This window comes from Uloborus diversus, chromosome 8, assembly GCF_026930045.1.
Source record: "Uloborus diversus isolate 005 chromosome 8, Udiv.v.3.1, whole genome shotgun sequence".
Taxonomy (NCBI): Eukaryota; Metazoa; Arthropoda; class Arachnida; order Araneae; family Uloboridae; genus Uloborus; species Uloborus diversus.
In genome coordinates this window covers 144,903,924-144,925,127 of record NC_072738.1, presented here as the reverse complement: position 1 = coordinate 144,925,127, position 21,204 = coordinate 144,903,924, and the positions used below count along the sequence as shown (strand labels likewise).

Here is a 21,204-nt window from a genome sequence, read left to right as displayed (position 1 = left end):
AACATCAAAAACAGTCAAATGAGAACAATAAGCAATCGTGATTGCTCAAAAAACAAGAAGGGTTAGATTTAGTAATCACATACCAAGATTGCAGCTACACATCTCATATCATTAAACTCATTGATAAAAATTAATTTAGCATAAGAAAACAAAAAGAAAAAAAAAGACTTCAGGCTATTCATCATTCAGGTTTTGAAAGAGTAATTGGAAGCCTCAATTGCCAAATCGATTAACTCCACTTTTTAAAAAATCCTCATTTCTGTTTTAATAGTGATTTATCAATGCTTAGCATGTAGATTTATATTCAAGTTTTGGTTCAGTACATTTCGGACCATGTGATGGCAGAAAATGTAACACGAGGGTCTATTCACTCCTATGGATAACACCATCTTCTTCATAACTTTTCTCGATTTTTTGTTTCATGAAGTTAATCAGTTTGGCAAGTGAGGCATCCAATTGCAAATTCATAAAGTCGACTTACCTGCAAAAAGGGTGCACACAAAAAAATTAACAAAGTCAATTTTCTGTATAGTTTCATAAGGCAGCTAGTACTAATCAGCTAATTTGATCACTATTAGAATTCATTCTAATGTAATCAGGGGTGGATACAGGATTTCATTTTAGAGGGGTCATGGCCAGGGCTGATAGAAGGGCTCAAGTAATATTTTCTTTTCGATAACTATGAGTTAGCTCCCCAACCCCTCCTAGTAAAAAAATTCAAAATTGCCTACAAAAATCATTGAAAAAACTATTTTTAAAGTTTTTTTTAAAAACAATTGTTCTTTTCCAGAATGTTGTCAGCCCAACATTTTCGGAAATGGCAACCCAAAATTTCCAAAAATTTCGAATCACAAACACCCTTTGGTCATGCTTAAGAATGCAGTCTCACGTCTGGCATTTTTTGAGCAATCACGATTGCTTATTGCTTTCATTTGACTGTCCTTGATGTTCCGGTTCCTTTTTCAGCTTGGACCAGGGCTGCAGCACCACCGTCCACCGGCGGCGGCGCGGCTGCTCCTGAGCACTGTCCCCCGGAATCCACTTTTGCTGGGCGGTGGCGTCCATGTCCTACACACGCATGCTCATATACACTCATCTACGTGCGCACGCCTTTACACACATACACACGCCTACGTGCACACACGTAAGCCTACACACACAACTATACACACGTAACCACCCAGGAGGAGGGACATGCTTGGGGGGGGGGGCCGTTTCTAGAAACAATATCTCTAATCAGTAGGGTCTTGTCGCAACTCGTGATTGCGAAAAACATAATTTGAATTCAAAGTTTCGAAATTCAAATTAGAATTAATTGGGGAAAGTAGGTCACAGATTTTACTTTTGTTATTGTAATGATTATTTTTTTTTAAATTTACATTAAATTTAATTAAAATAATAATAATTAAAATAAATCACTTGGTTTGACCTCTGGGATTCATCTTGTAAAAGCTGTGAAAGAGTAGTACTATACTATTTCCTATTCTAACGGTGAACTTTGAATTTGTACTGAAAAAAAGTTTTAATCTGGCTCCAATTTTCATAGCGACTTTAAATAAAATAAACATCTCAGATACGAGTTGAAAAAACATATAGGGCTTGTTGATATTTGTAGTGGAACTTGAAAGTTATCAATCTGGGCCTGAAGTGAAGTATTGTTTAGCAAAAAAGTTGTGATTAAACATTAACTAACTGACGTAACTAAAAAGCTATCGCACATTAATTATATTAAAATAAACAATAAGATTAGCTTCTTATGACGGACACTGCTCTTTTTTATATTTTATGTACTGATATCTCCGTAAAGAAGGTTCATTTCATTCATATATCTGATTATGACACATCTATCTTGTATTCAGAAATATACTATTTAAAAATGCGGTGAAAATCAAATTAAAAATTACATATTTTACAATGTAATTTAGACATTGATAAATGCTCACCAACAGATTCTTTTAGGTTGTAGAAAAATCAGGGGTGGACGAGGACGTCACAGTCTCAGATTCTGATACAGGAACTCGGGATATGTTTCTATCAGTTTTGATTTCATCAGTTTTTTTAAAACTTTACAAAAAAAAAGATAATGTTTTGTCACACACCTGAAAACTTCATTGCTTTTGTTATAGGTAGTCCTTTTCTAACAAAACGCGGCTCTTTTTAGCAGTTTCTGTCTAATACGAGGGGCTAATTTACAGGAACCCTCGCATAACGAGGTTCCGCACTAACACGAATCTAAAATTTTACATTTTTTGCACGACACAAAATCTAAAACACTGATTGAAGCAAATTAACTATTCACAGCACATTTAGAAATAAACTCAGCAAAAACAAAAACGAAACTGTCTAAAAATGCAGCTCTGGAAATATTCCTATGGTCCATAAAATGTGTTGCATAAAAAGTGATCGGGCAGCAGACACTTCTTTGTGATTTTACAGTTCACTGGTACCTGAAGACAGCGCCGTAGAAAACCCGACTCAAGCAAAACTATGTATCAAAAGTAAATGACATGTAATGCCACAAAAAAAAAAAAAAAATTCAATTTTTCTAATGGTTTTGTTCAGGTTTTTCTTTTTTTTTTCAAGCAGTCATTTTCACTATTTAAATCCAGGAACCTTTTAATGATTACAAAGAAGTTTTGCACATTCGGGAGGGGAGCGTGACCCACATTACTCCCCCCCTTGTATCCATCCTTTTATGTAATGCCCAAAAAAGAATTGAATTTTTAAAAAGTTTTTTTTTCTTCAGGTTTTTGATCAAGTTTTTAAATTTTTTCAAGCAAACATTCAAATACTGTCACGGTTTTGCTCCCCCCCCCCCTGTATCCGCCACTGAACGTAATTGTATTCAATAAAATAGTTCGTTTTCTTTTTTTTTATCTGGCCCCATAAAAGTTTTGAGAGCAAGATAAAATTAAGCATTTGACTTTTTTTATAAAAAAACTTTTGAGCAAAGCTTTACTTTTGTTTTCTAATACAAAAATGCGCGCTTTCAAGGAATTTTAAGTAATTTCAACTTACGACGCCAGGAAAAAGCCTTTTAAAGTGGTCTACAATCTCTGCCTTTTTCCGGCGCCTTGAATCTTCATGCTTGTCAACCTAGAAATAAATAAAAACACACAAAAATAAGAAATATATAAAATGAGTAGTATTAATCAGAGATTTTGCATAACTTGATTTTACAGCTGCAAAACAAATTTCTTTTATAGATTGAAGAATAAAAGTTTAGAATGTTTTTCAATAGAAAGTTTAGAATGACTCTTGAAAATATAGAGCAACAGAAAAGACTGAAGTTTTAAAGTAAAAAGCAAATAAAAATTCTCAAGATTTCTGTTTTGCTGTTTAACAAGTTCAAATGACATAAATACACCAGATATAGTAGAATTTTAATGTATGAGATTAAAAGAACTTAACACAAAATACAGTTGAAGTAGCAACATTATCATTTTAACAGGAACATTGTTTTGAAAGGTATGCATACTTTAGCATCTCCAAGCTCATTTAAAATGGATTCTAATTCTTCATTAATATCTGCAACTCTCTTTTTTGCTTCTTGTACTTCCTTGCCAATCTCTTTCTCTTGAGAACGTAAATCAGATAAGCCTGATTCACTCGTCCTGAAAATTAAGGAAATTACATACATTAAGTCAAATAAATTTAAAATTCATAATAAATTATTGAATGATTAAAATAATTAAAACAAGCTTTGTGATTACACTTAGAAATAACATTTTACATTTTTTTTTTCCATTTACAATGCTAAACGATTCAAATATTACACAAAATGACAGTTATCAAAATAAAAAAAGATAATTTCATACGTGTAGCAAAACAATTAGAATATTATATACATTTTGATGCATAAATGTTTTTCCCTTCTTCCTATAGCCATGAAAAAGAATAATTCAATATATAGTTACTTGATATATTCAGCAAGTTTTTCAAGCCTTCTAGTATTTTCTTCCAATTCAGATCGTTTCTGTTTAATTTTAGATTCAACTTCAGCCTTCTTTCGAATTTCATTGTCGCATCGATCTTGATCAGATTTTTGCTCCCTATTTATTGAATCTAATTTTTGCAAGTAAATCGAAGAAAGTTTTCCAGCTTCTTCCTTGAGTCGGTTATATTCTTCGACCTAAAACAGAAAAAGTGTCAAGCATAATAGAAAAAATAGTTAAGATCCAATAAACATTTAAAATTGACTTATTTTTTACAAATACAGAAGTCTCAAAAATGTGAAGTGATTGGGGCCCACGCAACCTTGGATTATCCAAAAAAAATTTTGGGATTAAAATTTTTCAGTATTCAGACAACATAACTATGTTCACCTTTTACTTCATTGTAAAAAAAGGGAATACAAAAAATATTCCACTTAAATTTCAATATAAATTTTGTTACAAGGAAAAATGTATTTTAAAACTATCCCTGAATCCATTGACAAATTTTGTCCTGATGTCTGTATCTATGTGCGTACGTGAGAATATACATCTCTCTTAAACACAAAAATGGTTGGTGGTAAACGGTTTGAGTTACTACTCGCATAATAATAAGTTGTGCACTTTTTTTTAAAACAAATTGCAATAGGAAATTCCAAAAGAGTGTCACATGTTCTTTTTGTGGAAAATTGGTGTTAATTTTTAAAGTAATTTAATGTATTAAGTTGGTATCTAATGTATAATCTACTTAGTCAATATCTTCTAGTTGACAAATATTTCATGCCATTTGGCAAGTGTTGCTGACACTGAACTCTCAAGACCACTTTCATTACTATATTTCATTAAATGTAGTTAATGAAATTTTACAGATGCAAAACATTTTTATTTTCAGATTTAATCTAAAACACTTTTTCAGGAACTCAAAAAGTAAATTAAAATGTAAATAAATCACTTCCAATTAAGCGGAACCCCAGACTTTCGAGACTCGGATTTTCGAGACTTTGAGGTATGTAAATTCTGGATTAATACTTGTGAGAACTTGTTAACTAAAATACTTCATTCAATTTACTCTTGACAGATCAGTTTGAATTTAAAAACTTATTTCCAAGTAAATTATTGCAAGCTACTATGGTGAAAATAATACAAGGAATGGTTAAGTAAATAAATAAAATGTGCAATTCTGTTTGTAAAAATTGCAATATCAAGATAGAATCAAATGAATAAAATTTATTTCACACAAAAGATGAAAATTACTTGAGAATTTTGAAGAGTGATATCTCGTCCTTCAGACTGAGATTCTTTCTGTAACTCTCGTTCAAACTCTTCTTGAGCTTTAACAACGTCTGCAAGCTCTGCCTCCAAGGTCTTTATTTCACCTTCATGTGATTCATGGACTTTTCTTGCAGCTTTCAGAGATTTTCTACAAAAGAAAAGGGGAATTAAATATAGCTAAATGCAATAGAATAATAGGGGGAAAAATTGTTTGCCATTGAGAAATGTAACAAGTGGTAATTTGATCTTTTACAAAATTACCCATCAAATTTACACAAGCTTTACTAAATTCGATTCTGGTGGAAAAACTCATTATGTTTTTCCGGTTCGAGTATGCAGCATTACAAACAACGGGCAAATACTGTAGATTTGTAAGAACATTAATATCTTGATTCATCACAGGAAACACATATATAAATAAAAATACGGGAAATTAAAGAATTCATAAAAACTTAAATAATAGTATGGTGAGTATTTAATACTCGGGGTTCAAAAATATGATATTTTCGAAAATATCAGATATTTTGATATATATCTGATATTTTCAATTAGCACAAACTAGTCTTCAAAATAGTAAATGCATCCTCAAATCACTCTTTATTTTCTTACATTATAATTACAATATGTAGACTTTAAATTAAGGTTTCTCTCATTATTTATGTCTAATATTTCATTTTACATATCACTTTTAACGGAGTTAATTTAGCATTAGCTGTTTTACTGATTTTTTTTCTGTTAGCTAATTTTACACAGTTATGATATGATTGAGAAAGAAAAAATATGCATTAGTTGGTGCACAGTCATAGGATCATTTTCGTTTTTTCTGAGTTACATTTAATATTTAACAAGGCACTTTAATATGTATCAAAATTGTTACATTACTAATAATTTTATGAATATAAAATACAAGTTAAAAAGGAATATATTATATTACTTTGTTATATTAATGATGTATTAGTATATCATAAAAATATAGTACATAACTTTTTGGTTATTTTTAAGAAATGAACAATATTACTATGAGATAAATAAATACCTTTGTGCTGAATAGTAAAGTCAGACCAAACAACGTAAGTAGAAGCACAATTACAAATTTGTGCTTCTACTTACGTTGTTTGGTCTGACTTTAATATTACTATGATTAATATACTTCTTGTATTGAAAATACCATAGTTTAAAAAATAAATATCGAAAAAAATCAAAATATCATATTTTTAAAATAAATATTGGATAGATATCGTGATATATATCATGATGTATATAGGCGAACCCTGAATGTACTTTATTAATTCAACCATGCAAATAAAAAATGCAACAGATAATCAGAACAATAAATATTGATGACTGATTTTATGCTCTCTAAATCAATTAAGCATAAAATTCCAGATGCATGTCAACTAAAAAATACTTAACTTTTGCTTCTTATGAAAGACATTTTTTTTTTACTCAATACAAAGAAAAAAAAAGAGACTGAAATTACCATTCTTTATTTTATTTTGTTTTCGTTTTGCTTATATATTTGGGCATTGATTTCTGCAACTTCAAAAACAAAAAAAAAAAAAAAAAAGTAAAATTCCCAGCACTTTCCAGGTTTTTAACCCGTAACAGGAGAGGTGAAAAAGTAGAGACACAATGGGGGACGTGAGGTCTCAGAAACCGCTCTTATTCTCAAATTTTTTAAAAATCGGATAACTTAAATTCATTTCTGTTCCTTAGATATTCTTTGAACTTTTGTTAGCACTGTAAAAAATATTTTTTAATTTTTAACTTAAGTATTCCTTTTCCGAGGGAGTTTTACTGGTGATGTAATATTTTTCGAGAAAAAGCATATGCTGCAGTAAATAATTTACTACTTGTAATAAAAACGAATCCATTATTTATTAATGATTTTATTTTAGTTGTTCAATATATACAAAATATATTAATACCAGAAAATTGATTATATCACACTACAAGAGAATGTTTGACAGCACCTTAACAATTGTATATCCCTAATAGTTAAGGATCACCTTAAGGATATCCCGTCATATTTTCAGAATAATTCAGCCCTTATTATCCCTAGAACATTAATTGCGTAGCTATTCAAACATTTCAAACAACTCTCAACCTCATCTAGAATATTTTGCATCTCTTCCGCATAACGTGGATAAGATAAATGAATCCACCTCCGTGTAGGGCCGCCGAGAGCTCAACCGGGATCCGGGGCAAAATACTGACTTTTGTGCCCCCCTTCAACCACTAAAAAAAAATTGCTTCACTGCCTTCACCTCTTATTTACATTTCAGTAATATTAGGTGTGCCTTCTATATTGAGACATCTGCTTCATACTAATCCTAGGCATCATACCATGAGTTCATACAGTGGAGAACCGGAATCGTATTCGACAGTTTTTCTTCGCAAAAAATATTAAAAAAGCTAGTTTAATAAAAAAATAAAAACCTGTGACCCTCTTCCTCTAATCAACTCTAATTTGAATTCTGAAACTTTGAATTCAAATTATGTTTTTCGCAATCACAAGTTGCGACAAGACCCTACTCATTAGAGTTATTGTTTCTAGAAATGGCTCCCCCCCCAAGCATGTCCCTCTTCCTGGGTGGCTATGTGTGTATAGTTGTGTGTGTGCAGGCTTAAGTGTGTGCACGTAGGCCTGCGTATGTGTGTAAAGGCGCTCGCGCGTTGGCGAGTGTGTATGAGCATGCGTGTGAAGGACACGGACGCCACCACCCACCAGCAGTGGATTCCGGGGGACAGTGCTCAAGAACAGAGCAGCCGTGCCGCCGCTGCGCCGGTGGTGCTGCTGGTCCAAGCTGAAACATAATCCCAACGTCAAGGACTGTCAAATGAGAACAATAAGCAATCGTGATTGCTCAAAAAAAAAAACGCTAACCACTCTAATGTTATACAAACATCGACAGTCGACAACTTCAGAATTCTTGAAATAATTCAATTTTTTTCAAATGTATATGTCCCCCCCAAGAGAGACAGAGATTCCCTAGAGATTTTTGTTTGGAGGAGGGGATGGGTGGGGGGGGGGGCTGTCATTACTAGTATTGCACAATCAAATTTAAAGAATTGCGTTGAGCTGAGAAAGAGAAATAACCATATGAACCTACAGTCATAAGCGTAGCATTCGCGAAAGTCCTCCTCCCCCAGAAAATATCTGAAACTCTAGTTCTAAAATTGCAGTTTAATGAACACTGGTAACGTTAAGAGGAGGAGAGGTTCAGGTACTTTTATGAATGGTTAAAGCCCGTAGAATCTGCCTTTGAAATTTCTCGAATTTGAAGTCCTAAATATGAAGTTTATAACGATTTTTAACGAGAGGGATAAGGGGCGGAGGGAGAGAGGGGAGGATCCAGAATGCTCTCTAATTTTACAAAAATGGAAATAAAATAACTGAAAAATTCTAAGTTGTAAACCATCTTTGTTAAAGTTTTGGAAACAAACCTTTGGACAACCTTTCCCTGGAAATTTCTTTAATTTGAGGTCCTAAAAATGCAATTATAAGCCCTCTTTGTAAACGTTAGGGAAAAGGTTTGGATTTCGAAGCCTCTCCGCTGGAACTTTTTCGGAATTAAAAATTCGAAAACAAAATTTTAGACGAGTTTTGATGATGTGGCGGGAGAGAGGATTGAGAGTACTCTCAAGAAATTTTTACTTTCTTCTATATCTAATATATAGAAGAAAGTATTGGATTCGTGCAAATTTTCGAATTTCGAAGGATTCGAACGTTTTAAGGTGTGCTGAGTCCATTTCGACCATTTTTGGAAAATGTCTGTCTGTCTGTGTGTGTGTGTGTATGTGTGTGTGTATGTATATATGTGTGTGTGTATGTATGTGTGTCACGTCTGTGTGTGACCAGTTTTTTGTGGCCGCTCTACAACAAAAACTACCGCATGAAATCGAACGAAATTTGGTACACATAAGTGCCCCTATGTGAACTTGTGCCCATTAGTTTTTGGCGCGAATTCCTCCAAGGGGGGTGGAGCAATGGGACGTTTTTCGAGTTACACGTGCTTGCTATTCCTCAGGAAGTAACTGGCGGAATCAAACAAAATTTGGTCCATATGTTGGTATTAACAGGAACAGGTGCTGATTCAATTTTGGTGTCAATAACTCAAACGGGGGGTGAGCTATAGAACGTTTTTTGTCGTCAATTGTGACTGCTGTATCTCAAGAAATAATGAACGGAATGAAAGAAAAATTTATCGGCAAGTAGCCCTTAGTGGGTATAAGAACTGATTTTATTTTTGTGTCAACAGCTAAAAAGGGGGTAGCGCAATCACCCGTTCTTTTTTTCCATTTTGAGTGCCCTATCTCAAGAAGTAATGCTACGTTCTGGTTGAAATTTGGAATATATGTGAATCCATATGTAAACAGGCTTTGGTTCTATTTTGACGCCGATCGCTCCAAGAGGTGTTGATTTTTTTTTTTTTTTGCGAATAAAAATATTTTTATTAATGCAACAATAAGAAAGATAAATCGTAAAAGATTGTCGTCTGCGTATTTCTCGTGATTTTAATCGTATGGAAATGATAGGAAATATTATCCCAATGATTTAAAATTTTTAACTGTTGCCATCTTATGTTTGTTAACAAATAAAATATTTGTAATTCATTCAAGCAAGGCTTTTAAAATAACTTTCAATTTTCGCTCTTTGCTTTGCTTTTGCAATAATTCAGACATTGGGATAGTCGTCAAGTTTTTGCATGTGTCATTTTGTTTTTGTTGGGAATATTGCTTCCTCGTCAAGCATGGGGAGGGATCAGAAAAAAAAGAAAAATATAGAAGAAAGTTTCGTGATGGCCACAACATACTAGTTTTTATTATTAGGGTAGTTATTTTGATGCTTTTTGGGTAACTGCGGGCATTTAAAATATTTTCATTTTGATTATGTTTTCTCGATTTTAATATTTAAATAAATCATTTTCCAGAGTGAGGGATGACTTTCATTTTCAATAAAATCACCTTCTGAAAAAAAAAATAATAATTTGAATTTTGACATCTTGAATTCAAATTATGTTTTTCGCAATCACGGGTGCGTGTGTATGTAGGCGTGTGTGTTTGTGTCTGTGTGCACGCATGAGTGTGTGGGTATGTGCGTGTGTGTAGGTGTGTGTGTGTAGGTGTGTGTAGGTGTGCATGTATGCGTGTGTGTGTGTGTGCGTAGGATATGGACGCAACCTGGAGACGGTTTTCGCTAGAGGAGCAGCATCGTGAGGGGGCCATCCGACGGTGGTGCTGCAGAGGGAGGCGGTGGGAAAATAAAATCATAGGACACCAAAACAGTCAAATGAAAGCAATAAGCAATGTGATTGCTCAAAAAACACACACAACTCCCAATAATACCTGCATTTGCTATCATTACAAATATATCTCAAGATGAATGAAACTTGTGATAAAATTAGCGTATTATTACGACTTCCAGTGCTTTTGCATCGACAATTATATGTTGCCGCGAGTAGAATTCGTTTATTAGACTGTTGAAAATTTTATATTTCTAACGGCAACGGTCATGCCTACTTTTGCAAAGAATATTGTTTGTACAGAAGTTTTACGTATTAAAGGAGTTTCCCGGTATCATTTAATTCAGGAAGATTTCCAAAATTGCGAAATTGGCGAACTTTATCCAATGTTGGCACCAATGCCACGGCGAGAAATTTATTTATTTTGCATTCGTAAAAAAGAGTAGAGAAATGTGTATTTGCAAGGAGCTGACTACGAATGAAGTCCCGCCCCCCCCCCCCCCGTAACAAGGGGTAAGAAATAAATGACAAGAGTGACATCAAGCCCTTTTTTTTGATGAGATCGTTTATGAAAACAATGTGACAGGTGGTAATGGGAAGAGGGGAAGAGGTGGTATGATGAAGTGTGAAATTTTGTGACAAAGGGGGAAAGGGATCAAAAATTTTGAAAAGTGCATTAGTCAGTTATCCCCTAAACCGCAAACAAATCACAAACACAATTTTTTAAATAAAATTGCACTATTATTGCGAAATCCATTGTTTTTGAATGGGCAGTTTTTTATGTAGCAAGTAGGATTTGCTTACTTTACTGTTTGAAATTTTATATTTCTAATGGCAGAGGTCAAGGCAACTTACTCAATAATATTAAACTCTTAAAAAGAAATATTGTTCATCCAGTAGTTTTACATATAATCTGAGTTTTGCAGCATCATTTCATTCGGAAAGATTTCGATAATTAGGAAATTGGCGCTCTTCATCTATTGGCATCAATTTTTTGGCACCAATTGCAGCGCGAGAAATGTTTTTTCTTTGCATATGAAAACAAAGAGTAGGGAAATGAATATTTGCTAACGGTTACCTCAAAATAGAGGCAGTCCACGAATGAAGTCCCGTTTTAAGGTGGGGTTCACGAAATTGTAACAGTTTGTGACAAGGGAGAGGAAAGAAATGACATGAGGAATATACAGTGGGGAGAATGTGACAACAAGCCTTTTTGTAATAGGAACGTTTTGAAAAACAGTGTGACATGTGACTAAAGGAAGATGGGGTATGGTGAAGTGCGAAACTTTGTGGCGAAGGGGGAAGAGTGTCGAAAATGTTGAAAAGTGTAACATCAGTTATGCACCGCCCTTAACCATAAACAAGTCGCAAAGACGACCTTTTATTTAAAAATGAATTATTGCGACGTCCAACGTTTTCGAATGGACAGTTGCCACTAGTAGAGTTCGTTCATTTGTTACTTGCAAATTTATATTTCTAATGACGAAGAAGCAACTTACTCAATAATAGTAGACGTTTTATAAGTAATATTGTTCATACAGAAGTTTTACATATAAACTGAGTTTTGATGCTTCAATTCATAAGGAAAGATTTCGAAAATAGGATAATTGGCGTTTTTCATCCATTGGCGTCAAATTTGTTGTTTCCAATGCCAGGGCGAAAAATGGTTTTCCTTTGCATACGTAAACAAAGAGTAGAAAAACGTCTATTTGAATAGGGTTAGCACAAAGCAACATGGCATCCAAATTATATATTTAAAATTTAACAAAAAAAAAGTTCAAAATAGGTCGACTTTTTTGAACTCGCGATGTCTTCTTCGCAAAAGCATAGCTATATGTTTTTCATTTTAAACTTGATTTTTACTTTCTTCTATATCTAATATATAGAAGAAAGTATTGGATTCGTGCAAATTTTCGAATTTCGAATTTTGACGGATTCGAACGTTTTGAGGTGTGCTGAGTCCATTTCGACCATTTTTGGAAAATGTCTGTCTGTCTGTGTGTGTGTGTATGTTGTTAGCATAAAATATTATTTTATTTTATTTAGTTTTTATTCTCGGTCCACAGCCGATAATTTAAAGAAAATAATTTAAAGTTAAGTGTACCTACTTTAAGCCCAGTCTGGTAAAAGTAGAACCTGTCAACTAGTTGGTGCTAACACTTCAATCGACGATTCCCCCACGCCATAATTAATGGCGACTGTTTACTGAAACCATCGGAGATTGCATGTCTCGATGTGTCGATTCAGAAAAGTTGAGTTGTCACCTGATCGACTCGAATTAATTCCACTCGTTGACCGCACGTGCTATGGAGAGGAGTACGAATATTCGCGGTAGTGGAATATGCAAATGAGTGATGGTCGAAGTAGAAGTTAGTGTGGTGACGTCATCGAGGCATGGAATCTCATTGGTTGATAAAACATATATATTGTTGAGAGTGGCAGCATTCTGTACCGCTCTCGTTTTTCTTCTTTCAACTATCCCCAGTGGTTGGTTCTGAACGTGAAGCCTAGTCCGGCTCACGTGTAAGGGGGTTTTTCCCCGCGATGCTAGCGGGGGTTTTTGTGGTATGTGATGTTTAATATTCCAAGTCCTGGAATTAGTGAATCCAGGTGAAGAACCTGTTGTGTTGTGTCCGGCAAATTAAAATGTCGGGGATGTGAGTTCCATGTGTCTCCCTGTGATGTTCACCGATCTACGAATTGTGTAATGGTGCTTTTCATTCGGACATTCCTGAAGTGTGATTCGGCGGACCTTTTGTGAGTTTTCTACCTGATCCTTCGGAGTGGCAAGTGACTGCATCGACATCTTGGTGACATTTTTCTTTATATTTTGGAACCACTTTTGTTATGATATTTTGGGGGTGTATTTTATGGGGATGTTATTCTAGTCATATTTAATAAATGTATTTTTCTGAAACATGTTTTTTTGCTTGTCTCCAACTTGACATTACACGGCCAGTTAATGTTGGCTTAGTTTAAATATCTTAACTTCTGGATTTTAAACTTAACTTTAATTTATGCCAACATATGTATGTATGTGTGTGTGTATGTATGTATGTGTGTGTGTATGTATGTGTGTCACGTCTGTGTGTGACCAGTTTTTTGTGGCCGCTCTACAACAAAAACTACCGCATGAAATCGAACGAAATTTAGTACACATATGTGCCCCTATGTGAACTTGTGCCCATTAGTATTTGGCGCGAATTCCTCCAAGGGGGGTGGAGCAATGGGACGTTTTTCGAGTTACGCGTGCTTGCTATTCCTCAGGAAGTTACTGGCGGAATCAAACAAAATTTGGTCCATATGTTGGTATTAACAGGAACAGGTGCTGATTCAATTTTGGTGTCAATAACTCAAACGGGGGTTGAGCTATAGAACGTTTTTTGTCGTCAATTGTGACTGCTGTATCTCAAGAAATAATGAACGGAATGAAAGAAAAATTTATCGGCAAGTAGCCCTTAGTGGGTATAAGAACTGATTTTATTTTTGTGTCAACAGCTAAAAAGGGGGTAGCGCAATCACCCGTTCTTTTTTTCCATTTTGAGTGCCCTATCTCAAGAAGTAATGCTACGTTCTGGTTGAACTTTGGAATATATGTGAATCCATATGTAAACAGGCTTTGGTTCTATTTTGACGCCAATCGCTCCAAGAGGTGTCGATTTTTTTTTTTTTTTTTTGCGAATAAAAATATTTTTATTAATGCAACAATAAGAAAGATAAATCGTAATAGATTGTCGTCTGCGTATTTCTCGTGATTTTAATGGTATGGAAATGGTAGGAAATATTATCTCAATGATTTAAAATTTTTAACTGTTGCCATCTTATGTTTGTTAACAAATAAAATATTTGTAATTCATTCAAGCAAGGCTTTTAAAATAACTTTCAATTTTCGCTCTTTGCTTTGCTTTTGCAATAATTCAGACATTGGGATAGTCGTCAAGTTTTTGCATGTGTCATTTTGTTTTTGTTGGGAATATTGCTTCCTCGTCAAGCATGGGGAGGGATCAGAAAAAAAAAAAAGAAAAATATAGAAGAAAGTTTCGTGATGGCCACAACATACTAGTTTGGAAATTTAAGTCTCAAGTTAAAAACAGAATAGTAAATTATCTTTGTTGACAACAAGAAATGTTCGGAGAACCTTCCCCCGGAATTTCTCTTGAAATTTAAGTACTAAAAACGAAATTTTTTATGATCTTTAATTATGTGAAGAGGATAGTTGGCAATAATCTGAAACTGATTTTTAATTTTAAAATTCTAAAAACCCATTTCTTGGCTATTTTTAATGAACTTGGGAGATTGGATGGGGTTCAGGACTCTTTCCAGAATAGTCAGAAAATTAAGTCCTTGAAAATGTAATTACAGGACATCTTTCAGGATAAGGGCTGTGGTTTGGAGAATCTCTCACAGAAATCATTCGAAATTGAAGTTCCAATAACGGAACTTTAGGCGATTTTAGATGATGTTTGAGGGGGGGAGGGAATTTGGGACTCTTTCAAGGAAATTTGTAGGGATGGAAGTCCTTAAACCAAAATGAAAGACAATCTTAGAGGATGTTGTGGGATCAGGTACTCTGGTACAAGGGTTCTGGTTCTTCTCTTGGATTCGCCTATGTATTTTAGTTTTTAAACTACGCAGTGATATATTTTTTAATGTAAAGATAATGTCACGATCCAGTAAGAAATGCTTGCGGGTCGCGACCCACAGTTTGGGAACTCGTAGGGTGACGTCACCCGACTGTGTTCCAGGCCCGGGTAAAAGGAGGAAAGCATGTGACGAAAAGAGCATGCGCTGTTTGTCATGGTGGTCCAGCTACAGGTCGTTTTCCTACCCAATAGAAAATGGTCCACAAGCACTTGATGCAGACGTTGAATAATGGGCTAAAACGTTGAATGAGAGATGTTTTTGCTTTTCCAACACCAAAAAGAAGTTTTTTTAGCAGCATATACACTAAATTTTTTTTCCTTTTTTGAGGAGGTGCCCGGGCCCCCTTTCGAGCTGGGCCACGGGGATTTTGCCCCTGCTGCCTCCCTCCTCTCGGCGGCCCTGTTTCCATGTTCTAATGTTAAGGGTCATGTCTACTAAAGCCGAAAATTGTAGCTCTAAAGGGGGAGGTGAGGTCGCGGGGGGGGGGGGGGATGGTTCAAGGTCACTATTGGGAAAAACCATTCAATCAGACTAAATATGAAAAAAGGTGTGGTGGGTTGAACTTTTGAGTGGTCCGTAAGAATGCATGTCCCCTGTTAAAAGTTAAGTAAATTTTCAAAATCCCTGTATTTTCCCTGGTTTTTTTTTTTTTTATAGGTAGTCACAAGTTGTTTTATTGTGCATAAACACATACAAAATACATACTTTGCTGTTTCTAATTTCTTTTGCATATGAGCTGTCCTTTCTTTTGCTTTAATATAGGTTGGTTTCTTCTTATTTAGTTCCACTTCCTAATAATAATTATGTCAATAAGAATATGAAGTTTTCAATATAAAAAATTAACTTCACATGAAATAAAATAAAAATAATGGGTTAAAAAATAAAGAGCAGGGGATTTTTTTTTTTGGAAAAAGATTCTTTACATACAAGCACACAGAGCCCATTTCTAATTTCCATAAGACCCCCCCCCCCCAAATAAATAAATAAATAAAACATTGACATAAAATTAATGTATTTTTTCCTTAATTTAAATATTTTTCCCCATTACAAATTAATATTTAACGAAATTAATGCATTAGCTAAGGTTGAACATAAGTGTTTCCATAGCTTTGAGTTAAATGTTTAAGCAAACTGTTTTCAAATATTAAGCAACTGCATTTAGCAATAGAAAATATGTGCCAGCTTACTCTAAAATACAGTCTAATTATGCTGGACACATTAAAAAAAAAAAAAAAAAAAAAACTGCATTGATCAATATTGACAATGCACATTTAGCAATAGAACATTTTAATCAATACAATAATCAATCAATGACAATAGAAGTCTTCAATCAAATGTTACAGAAAATATGTGTGCCAACTTAATCAAAAATAGTCTATTTATCATGGAGTGAATAATTAAAGAGACTCATCGAAGTCCATTAAATTTCACTCTTTAGAAATAAAAAGTTTGCAAAAAGATTAATCTTGTTGGATTGCTTTAGATTTACTAATGAGGGAAATGTCAATAGTTCAACAGTCAAAACAAAATATAACTTAAAATTTTCATGTTTAAAGCTAAATGATGGTTCAACACTTATTTGAGTGCGATGTTGAAAGCAAAAGTACACAAAACTTTGAAAACTATATTACTCACTAAGTTGAATGCAAATAAAGAAGAGGAAAATATAAGTGCAATAAATAATAGTGAGACATTTTTTAAAAAATGATAATTTTAGTCTTAACAGGTTTGCTAGTAATGAAAAGAAAATTTATAAATGCATTACTTGTTTCAGAAAAATAAAACAAAAATAAATAATTATAATAATATGTAAGAGTGAAGGCTTTCACGGCCGGTGTCAATATCATGAAAGGATTCCGGGCTGTTGTGCCGTGGTCTGAGTGTATATTCTCCAAACGTTTCGGCTGCATCTGCGGCAGCCATCCTCAGTACTGCTATCGAGCATGAAATTTCCCACCTCACAAATGTTTTCCAAGCCAACGGTTTTTCCAAGCAAGAGATCAAAAGAGCCTTCCACCCCAAAATAAAAAAACAGCCACTTAAAGAAGATCCGATCAAGTCCACAGCCTACCTCCCCTACGTTGAGGACGTCACTGATAGAATCGAAAGACTTCTGCGACGCCACAATATCAAGACTGTTTTCAAACCCACCCACCGAACCAGCGACTTATTACGATCTGTGAAAGATGCAAGAGATCCCTTGTCCGCCGCAGGTGTTTACAAGATTCCCTGTTCCTGCGGATCTACTTATATTGGAACTACTAAGAGAAGCGTCAACACTAGAATCAAAGAACATCAAAGAAATTGCTGACTTGGCCACACTCAGAAGTCAGCAGTCGCAGAACACACTTTCAGTGAGGGGAACCATGACATCAAATTCAAAGAGACAAAAATACTTTCAAGGACTTGCCATTATTATGCGAGATTGAACAGAGAAGCCATCGAGATATTCAAACATCCAAATAATTTCAACAAAAAAGAAGAAGGAATAAAGATAAACAAGCTCTGGCATCCCATACTGAAAAGGATCAAAACAACAAGAACCTCCAGCCAATCAGAAACAAGGACGGACCTTCAGCTGAATCCCCAGCAGCCAATCCCCGAGCAGGAAAAGGAGAGCCTAAGCTCCAATCAGGAAGCGATGAAGACGGACGTTCACCAGCCAATCCCAGTCCAGAACCAAGAGGACCCATGCCCTATAAATGTTGACAGCACTTCGACACTTGCATCAGTTGCCAAGAAGTCTCTTCCCTGGAAGTTACGAACTCGGAACCACTGAGGATGGCTGCCGCAGATGCAGCCGAAACATTTGGAGAATATACACTCAGACCACGGCACAACAGCCCGGAATCCTTTCATAATAATTATTATAATAATAACTTGCATAAAAAATTTCCCTACCCCTTAACATTCCATATTTATTCAGAAGATGTAAGATTAATTTCTTCTTACATTATTCTTAATTAGTAAAGTTAAGTACAATAGTATATAATATGAATATAATTGAAAACAATATTCAGCAAATCCATGAAAATTAGAAAGAAATAATAACTTGCAAATGCAACAATTTAATTTTAAAATCTTAAAAGTGCAGCTTAGAACAGACAAATGTTAATTCATATTGTATAAACTTACTGCTTCTCTAATTTGCTGCTCAATTTTTGAGAACTCTCTTTGGAGCTTTCCATGTTCTTTTTTCTTTTCTTTAATTTCTTCCTCAATTTTTTCTCTTTTGCGAGAAGCTTTTTCTAACTCTTTATTTTTATCTGAAAGTTCATCACCTAAATTTTTTATGTCTTCTTCATTGTGGTAAAGTTTAAATAAATAGTAGAGAACTTGTTTAGAAGCCTACAAAAAAAACAAATAATTAGTATTTTCAAAAAAAAAAATCATCATTTTATGAAAAAAAAAATTTAAATAGTTTTTAAAACAAGCAATACCAAATCTTCCTTCAACCGTTGGTATTTTTCAGCTTCTTCTTTTTCAAGTCTAGCTTCTTTTTTTTCAGCCGCTATTCCTTTCTTCTTCTGGTATGTAAACTGTGTATCTTCTTCTGCCTTCATCATCTCAGTTTTCAAACGGTCATATTCTTCTTTATGCTCAATAGAACTATTGAAAAATGAGAATCATCAAACTTTAGGATAGAATGTGTCTACAGAGTATCAAACTACAGTATAACCCCGATTTAACGATTGTCAAAGGAGTGAAAAAAAGCTATAGTTATCGAGGAGCATAGATATTCAATGCAGTCAAGTTCGGACCAGTGAAAGGTATCATTGAATTAAGGAAATCGTTAAATCGAGCATCAATAAATCAAAGTTATACGGCTAGTATTTGATGTCATTTTTAAAACCTAAAAAGACTATTAGAACCTAAACAGGATAGCTGCACATTTCTTTCTATAGCCTGACATTGTTTTGAAAAATAAATCGCAAAAGAAAAAAAAAAATCTAGGACCAAAAAGCAAAAAGGGCAACTGTGAGGTAAATGATCACTTAAATTTCAATAAAGAAAAACAGGAAATTGATCTAAAAAAATGAATGAACTAAAATTCGTTAGGGTACTATCCTGCTTAACATTTTTTATAATATTCAAATTCTAAGCAATTATTATTATTGCTCACAACAAATATATATGTATATGATCAGGGTTTGCGCTAGGCTGCGGGATTGTACAATTCCCACAACTTTCCTAAAATCCCATTTGATAAAAATCTCTTTCGGAAGCTGTTCACCATTAGTCGACATAAGCAAAAAAAGATTGCCATCTCAAATTTTTCTATTTTTTAAATTTACTTTAAAAAGGCAGCCAATGTAAATGGAATAGCTGACGATAATTTTCAACTGCTATCTTCAGGGCATCTGCTACATTTCAAGTTTTGAAATCCATGACTTTCCCTGATTTTGCATGACTTCTGCTCGTAACTTTCCATGACTCACGGGATGCAATTTTTTCAGAAAAAATATTAATTTTTCACAAGAATATCGAAATATGCGTTTTGTGAAAATCAAATTGCAACCATCTGATCTATGCTTTGGACCCATGTGTTGAAAAAAACTCAAATTAAAGTGAAATGGAATTAACTCAGCTATTATTATAACTAAAAAACAATTTATGCAACAATGACTAGTGATACACATGAAATAATTAAGAATTTCAACTTAATTATTTTTCTACCAAGGACATACATTTATAAATCTAAAACTTCTCAAAGTATTTTTTTGAATTCCAATAAATCATACGAAAATAATTTACATGAAAACAAATTTATTTTTTCTCAGAAAAATCCGATGCGATACACAATAATTTTTCAATCACAAAAAATAAATTTGAACCTTGTTAACGCGAACTTGCTTAACGCGAAATTTTGTTCAGCTTGAAATAAATGCTACTACTTGTCATATAAAGCTACAAATTAGTGTTAAATCAATCGCTTAACACAAAGAATATTTAGATGAAATCCCCATACTTGTACATGAAATTACTTTCGAAAGTCGAAACAAATTCCTCTATATGTGTAGGAAGATGGGAAAATCACCTTGCTTCAAGAAAGTACGAACTTTAACTGTAGACTATGCTTACAGTAAAAAAGCTTGGATGAACAGTGAAATCTTCATCAAGTGGCTGACAAACCCAGATTTTAAATTTCATCGTAGAAAAAAAGAAATCTAATTCTGAACACCTATTCTGCCCATGTAGAGGTTTAAGGTCTGAAAGCGATAAAGTGTTCTTTATCTGTCAGTACTGCAACACTGCAGTGAAAATCCAGTCTTATGATTAAGGCGAAATCAGATGTTTGAAAATGCACTGTAGTAGAGAAATGATCCGAATAGCCGTTGTCTGTTTCAAATTACTTGTGTTTCTTACTTAAACTATAAATTTTGTTTTTTGGGTGTGCATTTTTGTACAAACATATTTTGTTTCCTATATTTTCTGAGACACAAAAACAAAATTGTCTGCTTACACAAAATCCGGTAAACGTTTCAACCAATTAACACAAAATTCAGTCAACACGAAATATTTTGGCTTCCCCTTTGAGTTCGTGTTAACGAGGTTTCACTGTACTAAAAAGAAGGTTTAGTTGCAAAATGATTTTTCAAATTAAATGAAACTTCAGACATGCAGCAAAAATGATGTAAAACTACTGGTGAACAGTGAAACATTTAAGTTTGATTTTTTTTCCCTTGCATTTAAATAAATATTTTATTTTATAAACAAATAATGAATCTAAAAATTATTTTTTTTATAGCTGGCAGTTTTCTAAGAAAATCTGTGACAAGCAATAATTTAGTAAATGCTAAAATTATAAAGTTTACAATAAATATAATAAACAAATAATCAGAAAATAAATAAAATATTAAATTTAAGTACTTTATAATTAATTTACCAGGCATTACCAGATATACTACCAAAGTTTTAGGATAGGCTACAATATTGAAAAAATTCTCAGATTTCTGTATTTTATCCACTTCCTAAGCGTCCTCAATTAATCCTTTAGACCATTTTTTTTTTTAAAGTTCATGAACTCAAGACATTACTTAAAATGAAGGATAATTTTAATGAGTCTCTTGAATCAACTCAGATGTAAATGACTTAAAACTTTTGAGTTG

The 21,204-nt window shown here is 33.7% G+C and overlaps 1 protein-coding gene across 1 annotated transcript in view; it reads right to left on the bottom strand.

Annotated features, from left to right (window-relative positions):
• Window positions 1-21,204, bottom strand: part of LOC129228312 (structural maintenance of chromosomes protein 1A-like) — a 74,647-nt gene that overhangs the window by 33,860 nt on the left and 19,583 nt on the right. The window contains exons 5-11 of the mRNA XM_054862987.1: window positions 18,535-18,703; window positions 18,230-18,442; window positions 15,800-15,885; window positions 5,187-5,352; window positions 3,918-4,132; window positions 3,479-3,614; window positions 3,019-3,096 (exon numbers count right to left, since the gene is read on the bottom strand). Coding sequence (XP_054718962.1) covers window positions 3,019-3,096; window positions 3,479-3,614; window positions 3,918-4,132; window positions 5,187-5,352; window positions 15,800-15,885; window positions 18,230-18,442; window positions 18,535-18,703 — 1,063 coding nt within the window. The remainder of the gene's footprint in view (window positions 1-3,018; window positions 3,097-3,478; window positions 3,615-3,917; window positions 4,133-5,186; window positions 5,353-15,799; window positions 15,886-18,229; window positions 18,443-18,534; window positions 18,704-21,204) is intronic.